This window comes from Pygocentrus nattereri, chromosome 10, assembly GCF_015220715.1.
Source record: "Pygocentrus nattereri isolate fPygNat1 chromosome 10, fPygNat1.pri, whole genome shotgun sequence".
Lineage (NCBI taxonomy): Eukaryota > Metazoa > Chordata > Actinopteri > Characiformes > Serrasalmidae > Pygocentrus > Pygocentrus nattereri.
In genome coordinates, this window is record NC_051220.1 from 3,634,879 (window position 1) to 3,660,092 (window position 25,214).

The following is a 25,214-nucleotide window of genomic DNA, read 5'->3' on the forward strand; positions in this document are numbered from 1 at the left end:
GGTGTTGGAAACGTTCCTCAGAGATTCTGGTTGGTTATTTGAGTTCCTGTTGCCTTTCTATCATCTGGAACCAGTCTGCCCATTCTCCTCTGACCTCTCACATCAACAAGGCATTTTCGTCCACACAACTGACCGCTCACTGGATATTTCCTCTTTTTCGGACCGTTCTCTGTGAACCCTAGAGATGGTTGAGCGTGAAAATCCCAGCAGATCAGCAGTTTCTGAAATACTCAGACCAGCCCGTCTGGCACCAACAACCACGCCACGTTCAAAGACCCTTAAATCCCCTTTCTTCCCCGTTCTGATGCTCGGTCTGCACTTCAGCAAGGTGTCTTGACCACCTCTACATGCCTGAATGCACTGAGTTGTGGCCGTGTGATTGGCTGATTAGCTGTTTGTGTTAACAAGCCACTGAACAGGTGTACCTAATAGAGTGGCCAGTGAGTGTATAGTTAAGTTCCAGATGATAAGATCAATCAATTATCCTCCATATATGATTCACTTAAAAAGGCCTTAGTGAAGAGATTATGTAAAGAAATCTCAGGCAAATGTTGTAAAGACAGCTGATCATTCAAGAATAAAGCTTTTTTAAATGTTTTCCATGTATTTCTATATTAAAGTGTTAGTTTGGTGAAAAATGTACACAAATCAGCCAAGACATGTTCGTCTAATGTTACAGATGTTATAGATGACAGTCTCAAACACCACATGGAAGTTCACTCCAGCCAAAAACTAGAGTTTAATATGTTATTTGTTGTGTTATGTAGCATTCTTTAGCTCCGTATTACATCCTTCAGCCTCATTGGTTTGACAAGATATCTAGCTACCTTGCTAACTTTACAGAGCAGGTACTATTTGGGTGGTGGGTCATTCTCAGCACTGCAGTAACACTGACATGGTGGTGTTGTGTTAGTGTGTGTTGCGCTGGTCTGAGTGGATCAGACACAGCAGTGCTGCTGGAGTTTTTAAACACCTCAGTGTCGCTGCTGGACTGAGAATAGTCCACCAACCAAAAATATCCAGCCAACAGCGTCCTGTGACCACTGATGAAGGACTAGAGGATGACCAACACAAACTGTGCGGCAGCAGATGAGCTGTCGTCTCTGACTTTACATCTAGAAGGTGGACCGACAAGGTAATAGAGTGGACAGTGAGTGGACACAGTGTTTAAAAACTCCAGCAGCACTGCTGTGTCTGATCCAGCTCCAAGGAGGTGGTCATAGTGTTATGCCTGATTGGTGTACACCATCAGAAGAGTGTTTTCCTAGTCTTTAAACTGGAATATCTCAATCTCAACCACTGGCACCACCAAAGAAAGCAAGTAAGTAGGTTTGTATCGCTTCTGTAGCTGTGGTTACATGTCTCACTTTGGCCAGAGCGACCCTTTAACAACACAAAGCTCCAGTGCAAAGACTCTTCTAACTATTAACTGTTCTCTAAATTAGATTTTCACCAAGCTAGTTCTTTAACATTTCTCAGTTTCTTCCTGAGTGTGTGGACTCACCGATGCAGCTGGTGCCCTCCTCATCCGGAATGAAGCCAAGGTGGCATGCGCACAAGAAGCTTCCAGGAGTGTTCTTACAGCGACCGTTGGGGCATAGATCCGGACTGTCCGCGCACTCGTCAATGTCTGTCAACAATCAAGGTCAAAAGTCTGCCTGACTGGTAACTGACCGCTTAGTCGATGAGGTAAGCGAGTGATTGTAGCACAAACAACAGCAATCAATTGAAAGATCAATAAGGTGAACAGAGAAGCCCAGGAACACTTTGCCCAGCAGACAAGTTGAATGCAAATTCAGATAAATAAGAAATACTCTGTCATGATATGCAGCAATAGAGTCTGGGTGGCGGTTTCTCACCTATACACGTGGTGCCCTCATCATCCAGCCTGTAGCCCTCATGGCAGATGCAGCTGTAACTCTCTAGAGTATTGTAGCAGAAGCCTTGGCCGCAAATATCAGGCCTAATTGTACACTCGTCCACCTCTACAGAGAGAAAGAAAGAGAGAAAAGCGTCAGAGAGATATGACCAGAATCGTCCATTTCCCGACAGTCTGATACGAGAAACTGGCAGGAAATTGAGCATAACATGTAACAGTGACAAAGACTTCCACTCTTTCACTGTGCTAGGCCAAGGGTCAGCAGCATGCAGCTCTTTTATTTTTACCTGATTTTTCTCCCCAATTTAGTCGTCTCCAATTCCACCCACTAGTTAGGACTCCCACAATATCACACAATACTACCAATGCTAGGAGGGTGAAGGCAGCACAGGCTTCCTCCGAGACCTGTGAAACCAGCCACCGCTTCTTTTCGAACTGCCGCTCATGCAACGTCACGTCACGGGACAGCCGAACGCGCTCGGAGGAAAGCGCCAACCGCCAGATCTGCTACATCACCTAACAGACGAGTGATGGGGGGAGAAGGGGGGCCATCCTACCCACCCAGAGAGAGCGAGGCCCATTGTGCTCTCTTGGACTCCCGGCTATGGACGGCTGCAGCATCACCAGGGATCAAACTCGCAATCTCCTGATGATACGGCCAACGCTTAGACCGTTGCACCACTCGGGAGCCCAACATGCAGCTCTTTTACTGCCCTGGTGCGGCTCCACAGCAGAATTAGATTTTTAGGTAAAAAATAAGTAAACAAAAATGAGTAAGTGCAGTAAAATAAAGCTCTGCTTTTTGTTCTAACACTGTCAACATAACAATAAATGGCCTAAAACGCTGGAGTTGATGTATAAATGCTACTTCACCCTTTAACCCTGAAGGATGGTGCTCCGATTGCTGGACACACAGCAATGCAGACAACAATCTCGGAATTCAGACAATTGGAATTCAGCCTGAAGTTTCACATAAATTTATCAGTTTATTTAGTTTTAACACAGTGTTACAATTAAGCCTAAGTGTATTGTTCTGATACTTGCATTTGTACTTTGTATTTAAAAGTAAATTTGACAGTATAGGACACTGAAAAACAAAAAATGTCTGGTTCAAACTTTTGCATACAACTGTAAAGCCAAAAATAGTCAAAATACCAAAAGGTTGAAGTTGCACATTTATGATAGACGTGTCGTCCATAAACAAACAGTTCTGACATTAATACGGCTCAGTAGTGGGGAGAAAGCATGGTTAAATAAAGATGGCTCAGCAAACGCCAATTATGCTGTTTAGTTTATTGAACATCTGTCATCGGCAATCCTCATTACATTTCTGTGGGTGTTTTATATGGTGTCACCTTCCAGAAGAAGAGAAGGAGAGAGAAAGAGAGAGAGAGACAGAAGGAGAGAGAGGCGTTTGGACATCTGCCTAGTGCAACTGAGCAGAAATATCTTCGCAGGTTCCTGATTGGTTTGCATGGCTTGCTCCAAGCACACCCCCAGCAGACTAACAGCTAGCGGACAAAATGCTCTTGCTCCGAAAGTGGGGAAGACTCCTTGGATGCCTACCCCATCCAGACAGCGTCCAAATAAAAACAAGCAGTGTGTATTGCCTAGCTACGGCATGCTATGGTGCAGATGGCACCCTGCTGGTAGGAATAACCACAGCAACGAGGGGCTAAAACAAGCTAAGGGCCCAATAGCCTCCTGGAGATTGACACATCCAAAAGGAAACACCCGGTTTATTGGAGTGGCTTGGCAGATTCCGCATAGCAATGCTGACTGACGTTAGCTATTTTAGAGAACGTTTCATGCAGTATGATGGTAGCTATTTTAAAGGACGCGTTAAAGGCCGAACATAGTGTCTCTGCGGACGATGCAAAGTCTGTAAATATAGATGGTGGAAGAGTGAGAGAGATGGAGAGGCAGACAGACCCAAGGACGTTAGGGACACGTTCACTGAGCATATTTCTATCATCTATTTCTGCCCCTGACCTGAGAAACATGCAGACACTCAGAGGAAGAGAAGAATGCTAATGCTCTTCAGCAAAAGGAGGAGAAGGAGAGGAAGAGGATGTGAGGTGACAGATGTGTACACACTGACCAGCCACTTCACTACGTACACCTCGCATCTACACTCACTGTCCATCTTATCAGCTCCACTTACTGTATAGCTGGACTCTGTAGTTCTACAGTTACAGACTGTAGTCCATCTGTTTCTCTGATACTCTGTTACCCTGTTCTTCAGTGGTCAGGACCCCCATGGACCCTCACAGAGCAGGTACTGTTTGGGTGGTGGATCATTCTCAGCACTGCAGTGACACTGACGTGGTGGTGGTGTGTTAATGTGTGTTGCGCTGGTCTGAGTGGATCAGACACAGCAGTGCTGCTGGACTGAGAATAGTCCAACAACCAAAAATATCCATCCAAAAGGCGTCCTGTGACCACTGATGAAGGACTAGAGGATGACCAACACAAACTGTGCAGCAGCAGATGAGCTGTCGTCTCTGACTTTACATCTACAAGGTGGACCGACCAGGTAGGAGAGTCTAATAGAGTGGACAGTGAGTGGACACAGTGATTAAAAACTCCAGCAGCACTACTGTGTCTGATCCACTCACACCGGTGCAACACGCACTAACATGCGACCACGTCAGTGCTGAGAATGATCCACCACCCAAATAGTTCCTGCTCTGTGGGGGTCCTGACCATTGAAGGGTGCTAACAAAGCATGCAGATTGCAGTTTGTAATTGCAGGACTACAAAGATCACAATTAATTGACCTGATAAAATGGACAATGACTGCAGATATAAGTTAGGTATACTTTTTATATAGCATATTTTTATAAGGGAGGCCATAATAATGGCAGGTCCGCGTCTGGGTCCATAAATCAGCGTAACACTTTAATTTTAGAAACACATACTGGAGGTTTATGAACCTAAATTAGACAAATCTAAATGGTTTATTCACTAGGTCAGAGGTTGGCAACATGCAGCTCTCTTACTGTCCCGTTGTGGCTCCACAGCAAAATGATATTCTTAAGTGAAAATAACAGTAAAATAAAGCTCAGCTGATCACACTTTCAACAATAAATGGTCTTAAATGTTGGAATAAATGTATATATACTAATTCACCAATCTTTGACCCTAAACGTTAGCATGCAGACTGCTGGTCACCATAGCAACGCAGACAATAATCTCAGCTAGCTAGTAGCTAACAAAAGGGCAAAGAAAGAGATTTATAACAAACATCGATCATTTGGAGACGAATGGATGTATTTGCATTTATAAGCAGTCCAGCTGGTTTCCTGATACTACAGCACTAACAAAATCAGCTCTACTTTGTTTTCCTTCACACTGCGCAAAATTTAGCAATTGTTGTTCGACTTATGGTTTAACATTTAAAGGGCGATGATTTGAAGGTTTCACTCATTTTTTTCATATTATTGATACAGCAGGAGCTTATTTGTTTCCATTGTGCTCCATCAGTCCTGCTCAACAATAATCATGTATACTCACCTGCCACTTTATTAGGTACACCTTAGGACACAGCGCTTAGAGCCAAGAGAGAAGGAGTGGTACTGAATGGCCCATGAGGGAAAACAAGTAGTTCTATACGGAGACATTACCTAGTTAAACGAAGAACTGGAAAGCTGTTCAGGAATACACTCACCGGCCAATTTATTAGGTGCTAGTAAAAGGCTGGACCCCCTTTTGCCTTCAGAACTGCTTTAATTCTTCGTGGCAGACTTTCAACAAGGTGTTGGAAACGTTCCTCAGAGATTCTGGTTGGTGATTTGAGTTCCTGTTGCCTTTCTATCATCTGGAACCAGTCTGCCCGTTCTCCTCTGACCTCTCACATCAACAAGGCATTTTCGTCCACACAACTGACCGCTCACTGGATATTTCCTCTTTTTCGGACCGTTCTCTGTGAACCCTAGAGATGGTTGAGCGTGAAAATCCCAGTAGATCAGCAGCTTCTGAAATACTCAGACCAGCCCGTCTGGCACCAACAACCACGCCACGTTCAAAGTCCCTTAAATCCCCTTTCTCCCCCGTTCTGATGCTCGGTCTGCACTTCAGCAAGTCGTCTTGACCACCTCTACATGCCTAAATGCCGTGAGTTGCTGCCGTGTGATTGGTTGATCAGCTATTTGTGTTAACAAGCAACTGAACTGTACCTAATAAAGTGGCAGGTGAGTGTATTTTTTTGCTGCTAGAACAAGTAACTATACAGGAGAAGGAAAAAACGTTGCTAAATTTCAATGGGAGTTAATGTATCCACATTTTATTCAAAGTCAAGTCGCAGCTGCTATTTTTAATCTATGTAAAGACATGAAAAACAACAAAAATGAGATAAGAGCTTTCACTCAGACAGCAAAGACATTCATGAGGCTTTGCGTTCTGAATGAGTGGTAAGGTTTAGGGATGCTCCTGTGCCATTTTCGGGGATTAACATTAGCACATAAAAATACTTAATAATTTATTATTCAGCCTTTTTTGTTCCACTTCATTCATCGTACTTTAACAGTATTTATATCAGTCCAGAAATTCTACATCTAAGAAGGCTTTAAATGTGTAAGAGACCTGATATGAAAGCTACTATTGACATGGGATTCTATCTCAATAATTAAAGTCATGTCCATGTGTTCGTCCTACCTGCCAGCTGAGTAGGCGAGATGTCCTGGGGGGCGCTGGACGGCAAGATGGCTACTGGAGCGGCTGGCACGGTTTTCTCTACCACCTCTGGAGAGTGGAAGGGAAAGAAAAAAGAGCGGAGACAGGAAAAGTTATAAGACACACAGAGAAACCTTGAGTTCCTCGGATGAAGCAGCGTATCTCATATCATCAAATCAGCTGTGCAAATTATATCAGAAACTGATAAAAATACGTGAACCTCACAATAAAAGCATGAGCAACCGCAGCTGCACAGTTCATTAAACTAATTGTAGAGCCTCATGTCAAATCTGCATGGTACACTGGGCTGTTAGTTTTGAATATACAGCCCTGGTTTAATGATTTACATGTTTTATTGGGGGAAAAATATAAAATATGAAATGTGCCATAACTTTTGCACAGGCCACATTTTATTTATTTTTTTTCCTCTACATGTTAAATTCAGCAAAAAAACTGTGAGTGTGCATTAAAGTGTGTTCTCTGTACAGGATGTTAACTTATTTTCTTAGAAAATCCACAAAGATTGTCGTTTAATCAAGGGCGTGCAAACTTTTGCAGATGACAGTTTTAGTAATTAAGTGATCTATCGATTATTTTAATGATAAATCACATTCAAGTTCTAATTGCAAACATTTTGTTTAACTTCACATATATGAAATTTGTAGCTACAGATATACGTGCATTTGTAGGATCCTGCTGGTGTGGGTTTCCTCTCTTTCAATGATTCTCACAAAAGCAATCTGAGTTCTAATTGCCCCCTTTGTCGCTTGGTTTTATTAAGACCTACAGATTCAGGCTCCAGAATGTAACTGCTGTCCATTTAAGGTAGAACCGAACAAAAAGCTGCTCAATAAGAAGCATATTTCAGTCTTGTCGAAAGACATGAAATGAAATTTAGCGCCTTTTTGGGCTTGCGTTAGAAAGCGATGATTCTGATGCCTACATTGGCGATTGGAAACAGGAGTTACCAGTGAACCTACATGTGTCTTCTGACTTTTTATAGGTAATGTTGAAGATGGTTAAAAAGTTGAAAATTTCAAAAATTTCAGCATCCTGCATGTAGCTCTCCACCATGAATCTATTTATAAAAACACTTTACTATTGTAAACCATGTCTGAGGCATCGTGCAGCTTAAGTGTAATCATTTCATGTACTTCCATAATTTTCTGTGAGGGAGCTTTTAGTTCAGTAAAGCTTTTAGCTTTTCTGTGAGGGAGCTTCAACCACCTGGTTCCTATCACCACCACTGTTACAATTCTGACTCGGTCATTTCTCTAAAACAACCATCTTAATGAGTGAATTATGCTGAAATTTGGAAACATCGGTGGAACAACATTGGAATAACTACAAAAATAGTGTTGCAGCCGCCACAAGCTCCATGCAACCACAGGGAGCTTAGGGGGGTGGCCATGCAAAGTGGCTCTTGGAGCGTGCCACACTCACAGGTAAGAAGGATGCTCATTGTTGCTGTTGTTGTAGCTGTTATTGGTGTAGATATTGAAGTAAATTGTGTCCAAGGAGGGTGTATATATATCATAATGTGTGTGTGTGTGTGTGTATATATATATATACACACACACACACACACACACACACACTATGATGTATAACGAAACCATAAGAATTTTTAATTATACAAATATAAATTATATAAATTAAACATTTTTGGCCTTATGCCCACTACTGTTGTGAAGGTATCTCAGTATTACATTCTTGCCATATTGGATTGGTTCAGGTCACATGACAGTGAGGTTCTTGGTCAGGACAGTGTGGGACTAAGCCGAAACTAAAGTCCAAAATCCTACGACACTTGTTAACCCTTGTTAAAAGGCACAGTTCAATGAGGCAAGTCAACATGAGAGATGTTAAAGATGCAAGTTAAACACCTCGGTATGCAGGCTCCATCGGTATGGTGGACACACCAGGAGACAGCTGATGCTGCTCTACTACAGACCTATCAATACCACCAGAGGAAGAAAGCTCCTTCAAAAAGATAAACACACACACAAACACAGTAAATACACTAATCTGTCGAAGTGTGAGGCAAAAGTGTGTATGGATATATGAGTAATGAGCGAGTAGAAGCGGTGTAGGCTGCATCTCTCTCTCTCTCTATTCTCAGCGATTCTCTCTCTCTCTTTCTCTCACTGTCATGCACACAGCTCATGCCGAGGCTGCAGTAAACAGCAGAGCAGGACGGCGGCGGTTATGGCGGAGAAAAGCTTAAATGAGCTTTTACAGCCAAGTGGAAGAAGAGTGAGGACCTACATAACAGCTTTCTAGGCCTCACCACGCACACAAATACACACACATCTTCATCTCTCTGCTAAAAGTGCTTCTTCCAGCTTTTTCTCATACAGCTGCTGCTTAAGCTTCAGGCTGACAGGCTTCAAAACCTAAGCGTGGCCTGACGACCTGGACCTTTGGATTACCTTTATTGATTAGTCCATCCTACAGTCCATCAGGCCATCCTCCTAGTGTTTCCAGATCAAAGAAAGGGTGTCTTCTCATAAAAGGTGAAGAAGAATGTTCAAACGATAGACTGGCAAAAATGCGCATTTGACGGTTTTCCCCTTACACCAAATGTAGTCAGTCAGCCAAGGCGTTCGGTGTCTGGTGCTTCATTAGCTGTGAGGGGTGTAACGATACACTCAGTTTCAAGTGCATTCGAGCTTTAGTTCACTTAAAATGCATCTTCTATATGTACAAAATACTGCAACTCAGCTATAAACAATAAAAACATGCAAAGTAGTGTATTCATAATCCAGTTTTAAATGCTGATACGTTGTTTATTTATAACATTCACCTTTTTCTGATTTTTTGAAACTGTTACACGCTTAATAATTATACCCCATCAATTGATCTTCTCCCTTAATTACTGTCGCTATGCCAAATTTTCAGCTCAGGCCATCTGGTACACATTAAACACACTAAAGGCCCAGTGGCACAATGGAAAACTAAATGTGAAAAGATTATAATTAAAAAATAAACTGGCTTCACAAGTTGTCTAGGGCAGACTTCAACATTTGAGTATTAGCAACATATAAATGTTGGCCAATTTTCTCCTTTTTAAACATGAAAACCTGCTGCTTTAACCATAGGCACAAAGTTTTATTACACATTTCTATAACCTAAGAATAATTCCCAGTCATTACGGAACAATAAGCCTTAGTATGTAATAAGCTTGGGAAACAAAATCAGGACAGGCCACCTACAAGATTGGAAAGGGAGGGGTAATCATTTAGTCGCAATCTGCAACCTCACCACTAGATGTCACTAAATCTTACACACTGCACCTTTAAGTATGCGCAATGTTAATTAGTGGCCATATGTTTTTTTTTTTCCTTCTTAGCTGCATCAGCCTTGTAACCCCAGTGCAAAATGCAGAAGCAAACATGACTTGGCTGATTGTTTACATTTGGGGTGATGTTAGAGATTTTTTAAATAAGGTGTTTTTTTTAATATGTTCTATTCGTATTTCACAATTTTACTCACAAGCATCTCATCCGTACGCAAGAATGAATACAAAGCACGCACACACACACACACACACACACACACACACACACACACACACACACACACACACACACACACACACACACAAACGCTCCACAGGAGCTGAACGCTGCATATTTAGCATGGCCGCCTCATGCAGCGGTGATGATGCCGGCCTCATGCTGCATGGAATCCTGCTTCGTGTCTGCTTGCTGCGTTGGTGCATGCATTGCTGCTTTACTGCTGCGCAGGTGCATAGGGCCTATTGTGGGCCGACGGAACCCAACCTACCTGCTCTGGGGCTGCTGTGGCCACTGCGCTCCATAATTCAATAAGAAACCACACAAAAACAGAACAAAAGGGTTCAGGCCTCTCTCCATACATCAGCTGGCATTCACACACATTTTCGCCCTGTGAGGTTTTTACACTTCAAACTGTAAAAATGAACAAAAAGTTCTTGAAATCTGACTTAGGAGATCCAAAACAGGCATATGGTTTAAAAGTTACCCTTTGGGTTACATATTATAAAACCATTCCACTCACGAAGCAGTGGGAGCATCACCTTGAGCCGTCTGAATATGACTTTGAGCTGTGAAATTACTGCCTAGGGATGAAATGTTAATAAAAGTCGCAGCCATCCCACTAACGTTTGTGCTTAATGCCAAGGCCGCCTCGTATTTCAGCAGCACAAAAGCTTTATGGACTGCTTTTCAGAGAACGGTAGTAAAAGCTGTATGGTGCGTATTGTTCGAGAGCGTGAAGAGAGAAAACACAGTTGCGTAGAGTGTCTGAGACTGGCTGTCAATTAAAGACACTAAAGTCGGTGGAACTGGCTTATTCTGGTAGATCTTGAAAGTGGCTGACTGTTATGCTGATGAATGTGCTGATGTATGGAGCTGGTTGTTGTACATTTTCAAAATGTCCTCATTTTATAAGAAAAACAAGAACTTTGTAATTTTTACAAAAGCTTAAGTTTTGTAAACTAAATGAGTAAAAACATTTAGTTTACTGAGGTTATTGTTAGAGTTCTTACTATATAAAGTATTATGCAAAACTTAGAGATCCTTTATTAACTTCGTTTATATAGTATATAAATGCATATTATTTAAGCAACAGAACGCGTGAGGTAGTGTGTTATCATGAAATAACATCACGGCTGTGATTTGGTCGCATCAGTGAAACTCAGCAGTTAAATAAATACAGTAAGAAATGAATAAACTGGCCGTGAAGGCGGCGTTTAATATGTTTTAATGTTCAGTTCCTTCCTCCTAATTATAGCTCCTTAACGAGCAGCTCATTGCTACATCAGAGTAACGAGCTCCGCCCACTCGCTGCTCAGCCGGCAGTTCGTTCTCCAGCTCCTTACACTAAATTCCCAAACTGTCGTCACCACTGAGCAGCTTTTCAGTCGGCAGCTGTGACAGAAGAACAGCTGAACAACCTGGAATCAGCCAGAAATGAACCCAACACCATTTGCCAAACATGTGGTCTGATCTCCAGAGTCTGACCAAATCGGACTGAGCCATAAAAGTGAGCCAATAAAAAACAAAAAGCTGCTCAGTGGTGACGACAGTTTGGGAATTTCGTGTCGTCTCATCTTCAGAGTCGGACCAAATCGGCTGTCGGTCAAATGTGATCTTAAAAGTACTAAAAACGTTCAAATGGCTTGAGCGTCTCCTACAGCTGTCAAGGTTGTTGCCTAGCAACGGCGTCTCAGTGGCGTGATGCAGTGTTATAAAATGTGATGTTACAAAAAAGTGGTACAAAAACGTGATGTTATGGCAAAATAACAGCACAGTTAGAACGCTTCTCACCCAATCAGCTTGCACAGCCAGAACTTACTGTTGTATAAATAAGTATATAGTATAGGACATTAACAAATTCATATTTTATATACACTATATTGCCAAAAGTGTTCACTCCCCCATCCAAATCATTGAATTCAGGTGTTCCAATCACTTCCATGGCCACAGGTGTATAAAGCCGAGCCCCTAGGCCTGCAGACTGCTTCTACAGACATTAGTGAAAGAATGGGTCGCTCTCAGGAGCTCAGTGAAGTCCAGCGTGGTAGCGTGATCGGACGCCACCTGGGCAGCAAGTCCAGTCGTGAAATTTCCTCACTACTAAATATTCCACAGTCGACTGTCAGTGGGATTATAACAAAGTGGAAGAGATTGGGAACGACAGCAACTCAGCCACGAAGTGGTCGGCCACGTAAAATGACAGAGCAGGTCAGCAGATGCTGAGGGGCAGAGTGCACAGAGGTCACCAACTTTCTGCAGAGTCAATCTCTACAGACCTCCAAACTTCATGTGGCCTTCAGATCAGCTCAAGAACAGCGTAGAGAGCTTCATGGAATGGGTTTCCATGGCCGAGCAGCTGCATCCAAGCCTTACATCACCAAGCGCAATGCAAAGCATGGAATGCAGTGGTGTAAAGCGCCGCCACTGGACTCTAGAGCAGTGGAAACGTGTTCTCCGGAGTGACCAATCACGATTCTCCGTCTGTCAAGCCAATGGACGAGTCTGGGTATGGTGGTTGCCAGGAGACGGTACTTGTCTAACTGCATTGTGCCGAGTGTAAAGTTTGGTGGAGGGGGGATCATGGTGTGGGGTTGTTTTTCAGGAGTTGGGCTCGGCCCCTTAGTTCCAGTGAGAGTTAAAGTTAAAGCTTCAGCTCCAAGAGATTTTGGACAATTTCATGCTCCCAACTTTGTGGGAACAGTTTGGGGACGGCCCCTTCCTGTTCCAACATGACTGGGCACCAGTGCACAAAGCAGGTCCATAAAGACACGGATGAGCCAGTTTGGTGTGGAAGAACTCGACTGGCCTGCACAGAGTCCTGACCACAACCCCACAGAACTCCTTTGGGATGAATTAGAGCGGACACAAGCCTTCTTGTCCATCATCAGTGTCTGACCCCACAAATGCTCTTCTGGAAGAACAGTCAAAAATTCCCATAAACACACTCCTAAATCTTGTGGAAAGCCTTCCTAGAAGGTGTTATAGCTGCAAAGGGTGGGCTGACATCACATTAAACCCTATGGATTAAGAGTGGGATGTCATATGCATGTGAAGCCAGAAGAGAGAATACCTTTGGCAATATAGTGTATTTAAATGATACATTTGTATGGGACATTTGTATGACACAGACAGAGAGAGAGAGAGAGAGAGAGAGAGAGAGATAGAGAGAGAGAGAGAGAGAAAGAGTAAGACAGAGAGAGCTGTCCCATGCATTCATTGACCATAGAGCACAACAGAAAACCTGGCAGTCATGTACAGAAGTCTATCCTCTTGTGCCAGCTTTCTTTTCTTTGTTCAGTGCCCAGCACTGATGTGATAATGAGTGTGTATGAAAGAGAACAAGAAAATGTGTGTGAGGTGAAAGAGACAGAGACAAAAAGAGAGACAGAAACTGGGAGCAGACTGTTGCACTTCAAAGAGTTGGTCACATCTAAAGGCCAAAATCGGCTGTTCCAAGTTCAAGGGACATCCGACCTCCCAGATAAACAAGTCTGAATATTCTGCTGAAATGTAGTTCATTTGTTTGTGTAGGTTCATTGTGCCTTTGTCTGTGTTTGTGGGGGGTAGTTAACACTTCATCTTAATGGTCCAGTGTAGATTCTCACCAACCAGATTTATCACCTTAAACCTAAAACTCAAATCTAAAAACGGAATCCTGACCCTCATTTTAGCACTAGTGAGAATTAAGTTTCACCAGATTTAAGTGTTTGTACATACTCTCTCAGCATATTCTGAATGTGCGTCTGTTTATTAGGAGGAATAATGTTAGTGCGCTCAGCTAAAGTGTTTGGGAAACTGAAACTGAAACTGTGGAGCAACAACGCCCTGATAAACAGCACGAAGCGCTGCCACAATATTCTTAACTTTCAGTTTATCGCACTTTAGTTTTATTTGACCTTTTTCGGTTATGGTAGCTAATGTTAGGTGTCTGGCTAAATTGATTACATGTTTACGTTTCAGCAGTGCGTGTATGGTCAGTTGCTAGGTAACAGATATGACAGTAGACAAATTTATGAAAAATCTTATATTGACCTGTCAGATCTTAAAATTAAAAAGATACAAGATTTCTGTAATAAGGCCCCAGGTATACTGTATTATACTCATCCTGCCCACCTGGAGACAGCAAGACCAACTATACTGTCTTGGACTTACGGATGGCTGTGGCAGCGCATGGAATCGAACTTGCAAAAACAACTTTCTTTACTGTAAAAAGTGTTAATGTAAATTAATTAAAATTACACCACTTTTCTTGGTTTATTTGTCATGAAACATCAGTGTAAAGGGCAGCTGGTGTTTTCAAGAGGTGTTAAGTCCTCCCCCATCCTCCCCCACTCCCCTCAAAAAAAGTTCTGATTTGACAGCGATAACATATGTTTCATTGTATTTACCCAACCTGAACAATAAGCATAAAAGGGTTAAAAGCTATTATTATGTTCTTACAACCCACATTATAAACTTGATCTTGTTATAGAACTGCCATACTTTTTAATTTAGAAGTTTATTTTATTGACACCGTTCCACGCTTACCTGGCACAATGGGCAGCTGTCTCTCAGTAAAGCTGAAAGCCTCGACAGGCTGCTGCAGGGTAGGGAAGGGCAGGGGCAGGACCCCTGGCACAGGTTCCTGGTGCTTGATTGTGGGCTTGGGCTGCCCTTGGTTGTCCGGCTTATTCCAGGGGTTGGCTGGAGGAGGTTTGGGCTTGTAGACGTATGGAGTGGTGACATGGTAGCCCATGCCGCCAGGACATATCTCCTTAAATGCAGCTAAGAGACACAGAGACAGTGTTTATGAAATGCAGTACTGGAAAACATGGCATTGCCTGTTCCAGTAACCCTCTTCTCGCTTCCCCTAGACACTCCTACTCCAAGTCCAAGGTTCAAATGTCCTGAAAATATGTTTTATTCCAATTTGAGACTGACGCTGTCTGGTGTCCAACAGTGAACTATTGGAGTATATGCAGTCATATGGAAAGGCTTGTGCATCTGAGACACTCTTACCTGAAACTGCATGCACTATGTATTTACATACATATAATGCATGCAGTCTTACTTCCAGAAATGTTTAAACCATACAATGTTAGCTTAATCATTACATGTAATTGTGTCATTTCCTAAAAGTCATTATGCAATGTAAATCATGACCAGCAGACCAATGATAATAATTTCAGACATCTGAGGTCAACACGGTCTTGGATCCCAAAGTGGAAGGGAGTAGGAGAATTTAGTAGGGTGTGATTTTCTTTGGATCGGAAGCAGGCCCAACTGCAAGACAGGACAACGGTCATTTGGGATTATGGTTTGGACAGCGAAGTTGGGTCAGACAGCTCATGCAATGAAACAATGGTGAGTAAGAATCTGACAATCTGACAAAAAGCTTCCATGTGAAAGAACCTGCACTGTTTGCTCAGGACAAAGAACAATGAACTGATGAAGATTTATGTTTTTCAATGGGATGAAAGTGTGGAGGGGCTAGGGCTGCACAACACACACCATGTCCAAAAGTATCCAGACACCCCTTCTAATTGAGTTGGAGTGGCTAAACAAATCATCCAACATCAGTACCTGACCTCACTAATGCAATCAAATCCCCACAGCAATGTTCCATTAGTGTAAAGCCTTGCCAGAAGAGCAGAGGCTGGTGTTGCAGCAGAAGGGGAACAAATGCTCTTGATTTCAGAAGAGGTGCTCATAAGCAGGTGTCTACAAACTCTTGGACATGTTATGCAGCCCTATAAGAAACCCTCAGAAAGTCCTGATCATAGGATCCTGAGCATGAACTGCATCACTCCCATTCCTGGAGAATGTTCTTCCCTAAAGCACAAAGTAAATCTTTTGTAATAAGACCAAACAGAAAGTCCCACCAGTGAATGATGAAGGGTGTGGAAACATCAAGGCTCTTTTGTTCTGCGTCCAGCAGATTAAAAGATGGTGCCAAACATAACAGCATGTAGCACTTTGTAAACACAGACTTCCTGAGTTTCCTCTTTAAACAGCAAAATCATAATAGATAACGAGGAATGGAAGTAATAGTACAAAGAACTGCGCTCGCTATCAGACACAGCTGTTCTTGACAGCTTGTGTGTGTTAACTACAAATGAACACATGAACATTCAAACTAGTGATACACCAAAATGAAAGCCCTTGGGCCGAAACTGAAATTCAGAACACATCAGGCCAAAAACTGAAATAATCCTCCTTTACAGTAAAGCTCTGCTGATCGTTCAACACAGTTTAACAATGAATGCTCTTACACACTGGAATTAATGTAGCCTATAACTGCTAATTCACCCTTTAACCTTGAAGGTTGGCGTGAAGACTGCTGGTCACCACAGCAACGCAGACTATGGTCTCGTCTAGCTAGTAGCTAATGAAAAGGCAAAGAGAAAGATTTAAGATGAACAATCAAACAACAATGATTATTTGGAGACAAATGGACTCGTTAGTGTTTATAATCACTCCAGCTGGTTTCCTGTTACATTCAATCTGCAATGAGAAACTGATAAACACTAAAAAGTCGCTGTGATCAGCGTCTCGTTCACCAACTTCTTGTCGAAATTTTCCTATTCCACCTTAAATAGTGTAGCAGTTACATTACGGCGTCTCAGGCACTATTTAAGGTGGACTGGGAAAATTAGAACAAGAAGCGAATGAGAATATGATTTTAACCAAGTGAAAAGTCGAACATTGAGAGACATTTGACAAGAAACTGTTCTACTTTTGAGGATCGGTTTCCTGTCAGAGATGTGAGAAAAGCGACTTTAGCTGAGTTAAAGCTTAAATCAGAGCAAAGTAGGTCTGTGTTTTTGTTTAATATCATATTATATCATATCATATTTTAGCCTATACTAGCACATCAGCACATACTGAGACATATTTACAGCCAAGATGGTAAAATGGACATAAAATGTTGTGGCTCCCAAAGTGGACTGTTGTTTTTTTTTTTTTTTGAAAGAACAAAATCGCTCTTCTTAACATCTGGGTTGCTGATCCCTGGACTAAGGCTTTTTTTGGCCAAGTGGGACATCATGTTTAGAAGTTCTTGGGTGTTGAACTTCCTCTTGATCCTATGCATGAAAAGTGATTACAAATCTCTAATTTCACTCCTGGAACACGGGAAATGGTTCCACATGGCCAAAACTTTTACTGTTGACTTTGTTGTTCACTGCAGCTGTTTCGAATATGAAAATGCTGACCGCTGAACGGAACAGCATTTTTAATCACTCTTTCTCATGTTTCTCATCTCAATTACCATCAATACGATTGATAAAGTAGCAGATTCTCATCAGACACTTGCGTAATTTTTTGGGTGAAATTTTTTCCACTTCAGGCCAAAAACTGAAAGTGCCATTTTTGGTCAGTTTCGGCTAAAAATTTCAGTAGCCAAAATTTCAGTGCATCACTAATTCAAACATGACAATGAGAGAAGGACTGACCATTGTCCCAGCAATATAAATAAAAAATGAGACCATAAATAAATCACAGTGTTCTTACCTGTTTTTAAGGAGAGTAATGTATATCACATGCTGTATTTGCTTATAATATGATGTAAGCATGTTTACAACACTTAAACAGATAAAACTGAATAAAAAATCAATTAAAAAACAGACTCAAACACACACACACACACACGCACGCAGAGAAAGAATAACATGAATAAAGTGAGGGCGACCCTAAAACCAGGGTGATGGCGTGTAGAAGCATCTACGTAGCAGAGGGTGGCACACACATGCAGACAGACGACAGCAGTGTGGGAGTTAAGAGAGGAGAGGAGAGGAAAGGAGTGATTGAACTAGACCCTGGAGGAGGGTGAGGGGTATATTTGAGTCCAGTGGGAGCTTACCTGTCCCAGGCAGGGGGCAGCGATCGCAGTGTGGGCCCCAGGCTTTCCCCACGCTGCAACAACACAGCTGCTTACTCAGCTGAGTGGACACTGGATGCAAGCACTGAGCACCTGGGCCGACCAGACGGAAACAAGCGCCCCTTTCCTCACGCACCTGAGGAGCCTCAGCTACACGGTCAGCAGAGAGGAGAACGGGGGTAAGGGAGGAGGGGAAGGAGAGAGGGAACGAGGGTACGGAAAAGAGAGTTGGACCAAGTGAAGGAAGGGAGGTAGGGAACAAGGGAATGTGGAAGAGAGGGGAGGAGGAAATGAGGAAGGGGAGAGGTAGGTAAGAAGAGAGGGAACAGGAGGAAAATGAAGGAGGGAAGAAATGAGGAGTGTGGGGAAGCAAAGGGAGGAAAGAAAGAAGTAGGGAAAGAGGAAATAAGGGTGAGGAGGGAGGAAATGAGGTAGGGAAAGGGAGAGGTATGTAAGGACGTAGGGAACAAGGGAGGTAAACAAGGTAAGGAGGAAACAAGGGTGTTAGGGAAGGAAGGAGTACAAGGGGGGGAGGAGGGGTAAGAAGGGAGGGAGGAAAGCAGGTAAGGAGGGAGGTGGAAGGGGAGGGTTTGAGGGAGGGAGGCAGGCAGGGAGGGTTTCAGAGAGGGAGGTAGGAGGGGAGGGTTTGAGGGAGGGGGTGCCCAGCAGGTGACACGAACATGGAGGAAAAAGAGAGAGAGTAAAGAATTCCCTTCACCATGTGTCCCAGTGTCTGAAAGCAGCAGTGCAGTACCACAACTAACATTGATGCTACGACTACAGTACATCTACTGTGAGCTACAGTAACCTACACAACATTTCACCATAATGTGCAAGAACAACATGGAGAGCTGTCAGTCCCAGGTGAAGCAGGTGAGCTCAGAAAGGTGTCGACTGTGTGACCACATTCATCCACATTCACAGACTCCTAGAAGAAAACGTCTGATGCACAAACACTGCAGGCACAATGCAAAGCCATCAGCAAGACTAGCAAAGCAGAGTTCCAGTAAACATGCATGCATAACACACAAAGACACACAGAAAATAATAAGACAAAGCACAGACACACGGTTTTATAGAGTCACTTCAAAGCCAGTGAGTTATAATATTGATACAACATGAGTATTAGAACACTAATATATCACTGTTGTCGGAACAAAACCTTGTATCTCCAAATTGGTAACTTAACAGGAGAAGGAAAAAACATACTTTACTTTTTATGTAAGTCAATAGAACCAGAATTATTTTTACTTCATTCTGGGTTGTTTCTTTCAGTCTGTTCATCATGAAATTTACATACAGTGTAAAGGACCACATGTATTTTCAAATTATGTAAAAAACTGAAACACGTCAAAAATGGAGATACAAGGTTTTCATCCGGCAACAACGATATGCTCACCAGCTCCTTTAGAAACCCCTCCCTCATAGCGCCACCTTGCTTGTGTATGGTTAGGAACTGTAGCCCATCTGTTAGCCATCCTCTGGTCCTTCATCAATGGTCAGTGTCTGACCACAGAGCAACTCTGGAACCCAAACTGACCAATGATGAATGGAGCAGATGGCAGAGGAGTTACAGTCTGTAACTGTACACCTATATAGTGAATCTATAAGGCAGGTGGCGCTCATAAAGTGAGTAGGGGCTTCTAATGAAACGGACAGTGAGCATATAATATCAGGGTCAGTACTGGATTAGCTGCGAAAGGCCAACCAAAAAAAATGCCCGGTTTCAGCCAAAAACGCATTTAAACTCATACTCAAGCAACCCATGGGTCAATGTTATCAAACGGCAGGAGGCAGAATAGCTGATCTGAGCTCAGACATGGCCATTTAAACCTGAATGACAACCTATAGAACAAGCAGGGCCGAACTCCAAAATACACGTGTATTCATAGGTTTTATGAGGTATAATAGATTTCCTTAATCTAAATCCGGCGAGTTTTCACAGAGTAGGATTTCTCAGTTAGCTAGACACTCGCAGCAGAGGTCAAGCCTGCCCTAAAGACGTCAAGAACATTCCTACATTTGGCTGAAGGAGCAATGCTGATGACCTTATCATGCCTTGCGTCTCAGCTCTCCTTCAGCATTAGCAGGTTGGCCAACATTGACTAATCAAAATGTGGCTAGCTTACCACTAACATTACAAGATAGGTTATTAACTGGACAATAGAAATAGCTTACGAGGGTTAGAAATAAACTAGCTTGCCAATTATTACTAGCTAGAAGAAAAAAGGAGCGCCTTACCAACACTATCAGGTTAGCTCACGTTATCTAATAAATATATCATTCTAGCTGGACTTGGATGAACAAAACAGGCCAAGCCAACTATAGCATAATAACAGAATTAGGTTAAATAGCTACAATCTTTAGAAATAAGCCACAATTTTTAGCGAGAACAGAAAAAACTGGTCCCTAGCCAGCAGGTTAGCTAACATTAGCTAGTGAAAATGTGACTGTAGCTAGCTTTTAGCACTAACAATACAAGCTAAATTACCAATTGGATAGTAGAAATAAGTGATCTAGTTACAATTATTAGAAATTAGCTGGCTAGCCACAATTATTGGCTAAAACAAATAACCTTGTCCCTAATCAACTGGTCAGCTAACCTCTGCTAATGAAAAATTCACCGTAGCCAGCTTAGCACTAAAAAAGTGGCGCCTAACCAACATCAGCCAACATTACCTATATATATGTATGTGTGTGTGTGTGTGTGTGTGTGTGTGTGTATATGTATATACAAAAATATCTGGATAGAAGTGGAAAAAGCAACTGTGGACAAAGTTTATGCTGACATCACTGCATGTCACAAAACCCTAACAGTACCTCAAGAAAAGACATTTGTTTTTCTTTTATCTACGATAAAGCATCAGACCATGTCTCATATGTCCATGTCTGTTGCATAGCCCTGTGATTTCATTGTTGTTGCCTCGTTTTTCCAGCTTATTGAGAAATCCTGCTTTGGGAAAGCCACCCTGAAGGGTTTCTGTGCGGTTTTGTGTTCTGCTCCAACACAGCAACAAACTTGTACATGATATGAGTCACGGAGGGAAAACCCTGACGTGTGCTTTGCTGAGCAGCGCTGGGAGTGGAGAATATCGGCCCATAACTCTAACCAGGGTGGGACGTATCCTCGCCGGCCAAGCGGCAGCGGGCATGCGTTCATTCGAGCCAGGCAACGAGTTTCAAACAACAAACGTGCAGACCAGCAAAGGTGCTTGGGTGTGATCTCTGAACAGATTACCAGTAGAAAAATCCATCTGTCTCTTTACATCCTCAGAATCATCTGTTAGTGTAGTTATTAACAAGAGAAAATGTGCTACATCAAAGCTTAGATTTACAGTTAAAGCGACAATTTGGGGAAAAATTGTCTCTTCATCTTAAATGCAGTCGGACCGACAAGACATTTTTGGTGTCTATAGTTTGCTTCTTTAACTTCTTATTATGAGGCTAATGTTGATCGCACATTCAAACCCAGATCATTCTTGGCATTCTTCTGCTGACAGTGTTTGGACTTTGCATCAGCCGTGCCTCGTCGTTTTGAGGCATACACTACTGTGACATGTTTCTCTCAGGAAAACCGGAAAATTGACTGTGAAACAATAGGAGTACGTACCTCGACATTCACGCTACTGTGCTTCTGTTCACACACCAGCCTTCTCGGTAGTTTCCGCGAGGCCATAGGGTGTCTCATTTCTCATTTCAGTGTTCAGTAGTGCACTCCCTCTATTCACCCTTACTGCAGCCTTTGGTAAGAACCACATCAACGTGGATTAGAGCTTGAAATATTTGTCCGAACTTGACCAAACCCAACACAAGCGCGACAGCATCTCTCAAATAACTCAAACTGACTCAAATTGGGTTCGATATTCCACATTTCTATTTTTTCCTCTCGCTACTTTCATTACCTTAAATCTTTTTTTAAACTGGCAAGCCGGAATCACCCAGTCAGCACTGAGGTTTATGAGGCCTGTGCTCAAGAGAAAACAAGACAAACAGTAAACTGGTTCAAGAGAGCAGAATTTAGGATATTGGGCCTCATTCACCAGTATCTTCCTAAGTTTCTTCTTAAGGTCCTTCTTGAGAAAAGTTCTAAGAAAAAGTCTGTGCCTGATTTGTGACTGGCTCTTAAACCGTAGAATTATTTGCACCTTTCTGCTCTTGAGTGTGCATAGATTCTGTTCTTACCCAAGAACAAATACCACATAAGAGAACATTGGTGAACAGCAGAATCTTCATAAAAACTGCATAAGTGGGCTTCAAGTAAAGAAGCCTGGTTGGTGAATGAGGCCCACTGTGTTTTCTATGTTCTATGCAGTGTGTTGTATGTACAAACATATGGTATTAGGATTAAACAGCAGAATTACAGTAACATCTGGCTATATCAGCAGCACACAGTGTGAGGACAGCCTAGTATAAAAAGTTTATCTAAGCTAATAAAATGTTTTATTAATGTTTAATGCTACTCAAAAGCATTATTTGATGAATACATTTGTTGAACACAATTTAAATGTGTTTTTGCACAGCTGACTGTTCTATTACATCATATTACTTTTGTTTTAAAAATCATTAATGCATTCTTGAATGATGGATATTTTTGTCACTGCAGTGTAAGTTTCACTGTCCAGTCCTTTAGGTTATGGTTGGCCATTTCAGGTCAGTTTCAGGCAGAATTCTGTTGTATTCGGGTCAGTGTTGTACTCAAAACATGATGCCGTGTGCCAATTTGGGCCAGGCTTGGCTGTATTTGAGTTTGGACCAAAATTTCAGGCTCATTAAAGCTGTAATATGGACAGTCTGATCAACACAGTACACAAGATATTAAAATAAATAAAGAGTTTAAGTATTTTAAAAATTTTGTCTATTAATCAACCTTGTCACTAAGGTGCAGCCTGCCTGCAATCTATGTAATGTATATTGAGCTACTGTGGCTAAGCCCTTGAGGTTTTTTGTCCTCCAAGCAGAAGTGGGTGGTACAGTCAAAATTTATATTGAAGTATAATTAAAATTTCTGATGCTTTCAGTATATATATGCATGTATATATATATATATATATATATATATATATATATATATATATATATATGTCACAAAATAGAAAAATATCTTCAACTGAAAATGTTTTAGATGCTTAAGTAAACATATTTTTAAAGGTTGTAGGTTATTTTTATTTATTTATTTGCTTTCCAACAGTGCGGTGCTAAATGCTGTTTCATTTATAGGCTGAATTTGCCTTCATATTCTGCAGCTTTTTGTTTGACTTTTCCAGTCCACCTTAAGTGGAGCAGCAGTTACATTCTGGCACCTGTACAGGTTTACAGAATTGAATCTTCATTTTGGGCAGGTGATTGTTCTATTACATTAAATTTCATTTATCCATTCTCCAATGATGGATATGTTGTCACTACACGGTAAAAGGCACTATCCTGTCAGGTTTTATTTGATGGTTTAGGTGATGGTGGGCCATTTGAGGTCAGCATCATTTAAGGTGGAATGGGAATTTTAAATAAGAAGGCAACATTAGCATCATAGAATTTCTCAGATCAATTTTCTTATATGTACGTCCCATACAGTCATGCTTCGGACTGTCAGACACTGCTGGAATTTGGAAAATATTACAGTCATTCCCATTATCAGTACCAGCTGCTTCTCAGCTTGTTTTGTGCACAAGGCCCAGTGTCATCTGATGCAGCTGACTGAGTCAGGCAGCTTATGAATCAATACTAAAGGAAGCCCGGCAATTGGTCTGATGTCCATATTAAGCTAATGGACCAAAAGACCAGCCGCTTCTTTAAAGTAAAAGATTATGTGTAAAAGGGGTACAACTGCTTCAATCCATGTTGTTAATTAAGTTAAGTAATCTCAAATAGACTTGTTGACACCGTATGACATACATAACTAAAAACCCCAAGAGACCAGCCGCTCCTTTATGTTTGCTGCCTCTGATGCAGCTAACTGGTTCAGACAGCTTTTGAAACAATGCTAGAGGAAGCCCGGCAATTGTTCTGGTGTCCATCTTAGGTTAAGGCTAATCCCAAAAGACCAACCGTAAAATATTATGTGTAAAAGGGGCACAACTGCCTTAACCCATGTTATTAAGTAAGTTAACTTGCTGACACCCTATGACATACGTAATTAAAAACCCCAAGAGACCAGCCGCTCCTTCATGTCTGCTGTGTCTGAAACAATGCAAACTGTTTCACTAAACAGCGAGAGCGAGAACATTAGCGCGGCTTGCACTGTTTATATGTTGTTTTATCTGTGTTCACTTACCTTTTGTAAAGTTAAGGGCTTAGACTAAAACCAAAGTAGCAAACTTTAGACACCAAACAAATCTTGGCTCAATGGAGTAAAGAAAAGCTGTGTAAACTGGCTTTTTCTAAGAACTGTCGCCTGAAGTTGACTTGGCTGTGTTTCACTGGACAGGTGTTAAAAAAGCCATCCCTACATGCTGCATCTCCAGACATACAGGCCCAGAAAGAGCTGAGGAGAAAGAAGAGAGAATGTTGCTTTTCATCCTCGTCAGAACAAAAGGTCACGACAGTCCGTTCCAAAGCTGTCATCTGGCACTTCCAAAACACTCTTCAGCGGCGATATAACATCTGCTGCATTTAATATTCATCAGAGAGACGAGGAGCGCGTACTCAGGTTACTGCCGTGCGAGAGAGTGTTGGTGCAGAGAGCGGGCCTCTCTGTGACACAGGATTTGACTCTCACACAGAAGATTCCTGCACTCAGATGATTCACACTGCTGCACCACAATCATCTGTTAGCATTTGAAGGCTCTTCCAGCTCCAAAGCATCAGCTCAATATCACACATTGTTCAACACTCGCAAACATGATGAAGAGAGGGAAGGAGAGAGATGCTCTCACTACAAAACTCTGTATACAGGATACAGGTAGGTGTGTGTATACATGAACTCTCTAACAGTGTAGTAATGGTTTATCTATCAGGACAGTCATATATTTGCAAGCATGGACATTCCATATGGAACAGTGAGTGTATGAATAGATCTGACCAGCAGACTGAAAACAGACAGGGAAGGAGTAAGGTAGAGAGAAGAGAAGAGAAGAGAAGAGAAGAGAAGAGAAGAGAAGAGAAGGAATATGAAGAGAAGAGAAGAAAAGAAGAGAAGGAATATGAAGAGAAGAGAAGAAAAGAAGAGAAGGAATATGAAGAGAAGAGAAGAAAAGAGAAGAGAAGGAATATGAAGAGAAGAGAAGAAAAGAGAAGAGAAGGAATATGAAGAGAAGAGAAGAAAAGAGAAGAGAAGGAATATGAAGAG

At 42.1% G+C, this 25,214-nt stretch overlaps 1 protein-coding gene across 4 annotated transcripts in view; it reads right to left on the reverse strand.

Moving 5' to 3' along the window:
• ltbp1 (latent transforming growth factor beta binding protein 1) overlaps positions 1-25,214 on the reverse strand; it is a 208,150-nt gene that overhangs the window by 61,566 nt on the left and 121,370 nt on the right. For 2 of the 4 annotated variants that reach the window (XM_037542091.1, XM_037542088.1), the window contains exons 11-17: positions 17,915-18,082; positions 14,602-14,838; positions 10,343-10,365; positions 8,440-8,536; positions 6,536-6,622; positions 1,860-1,985; positions 1,505-1,630 (exon numbers count right to left, since the gene is read on the reverse strand). In XM_037542091.1, the coding sequence (XP_037397988.1) occupies positions 1,505-1,630; positions 1,860-1,985; positions 6,536-6,622; positions 8,440-8,536; positions 10,343-10,365; positions 14,602-14,838; positions 17,915-18,082 (864 nt within the window). The remainder of the gene's footprint in view (positions 1-1,504; positions 1,631-1,859; positions 1,986-6,535; positions 6,623-8,439; positions 8,537-10,342; positions 10,366-14,601; positions 14,839-17,914; positions 18,083-25,214) is intronic. The other 2 variants (XM_037542090.1, XM_037542089.1) reach the window with 2 other exon arrangements.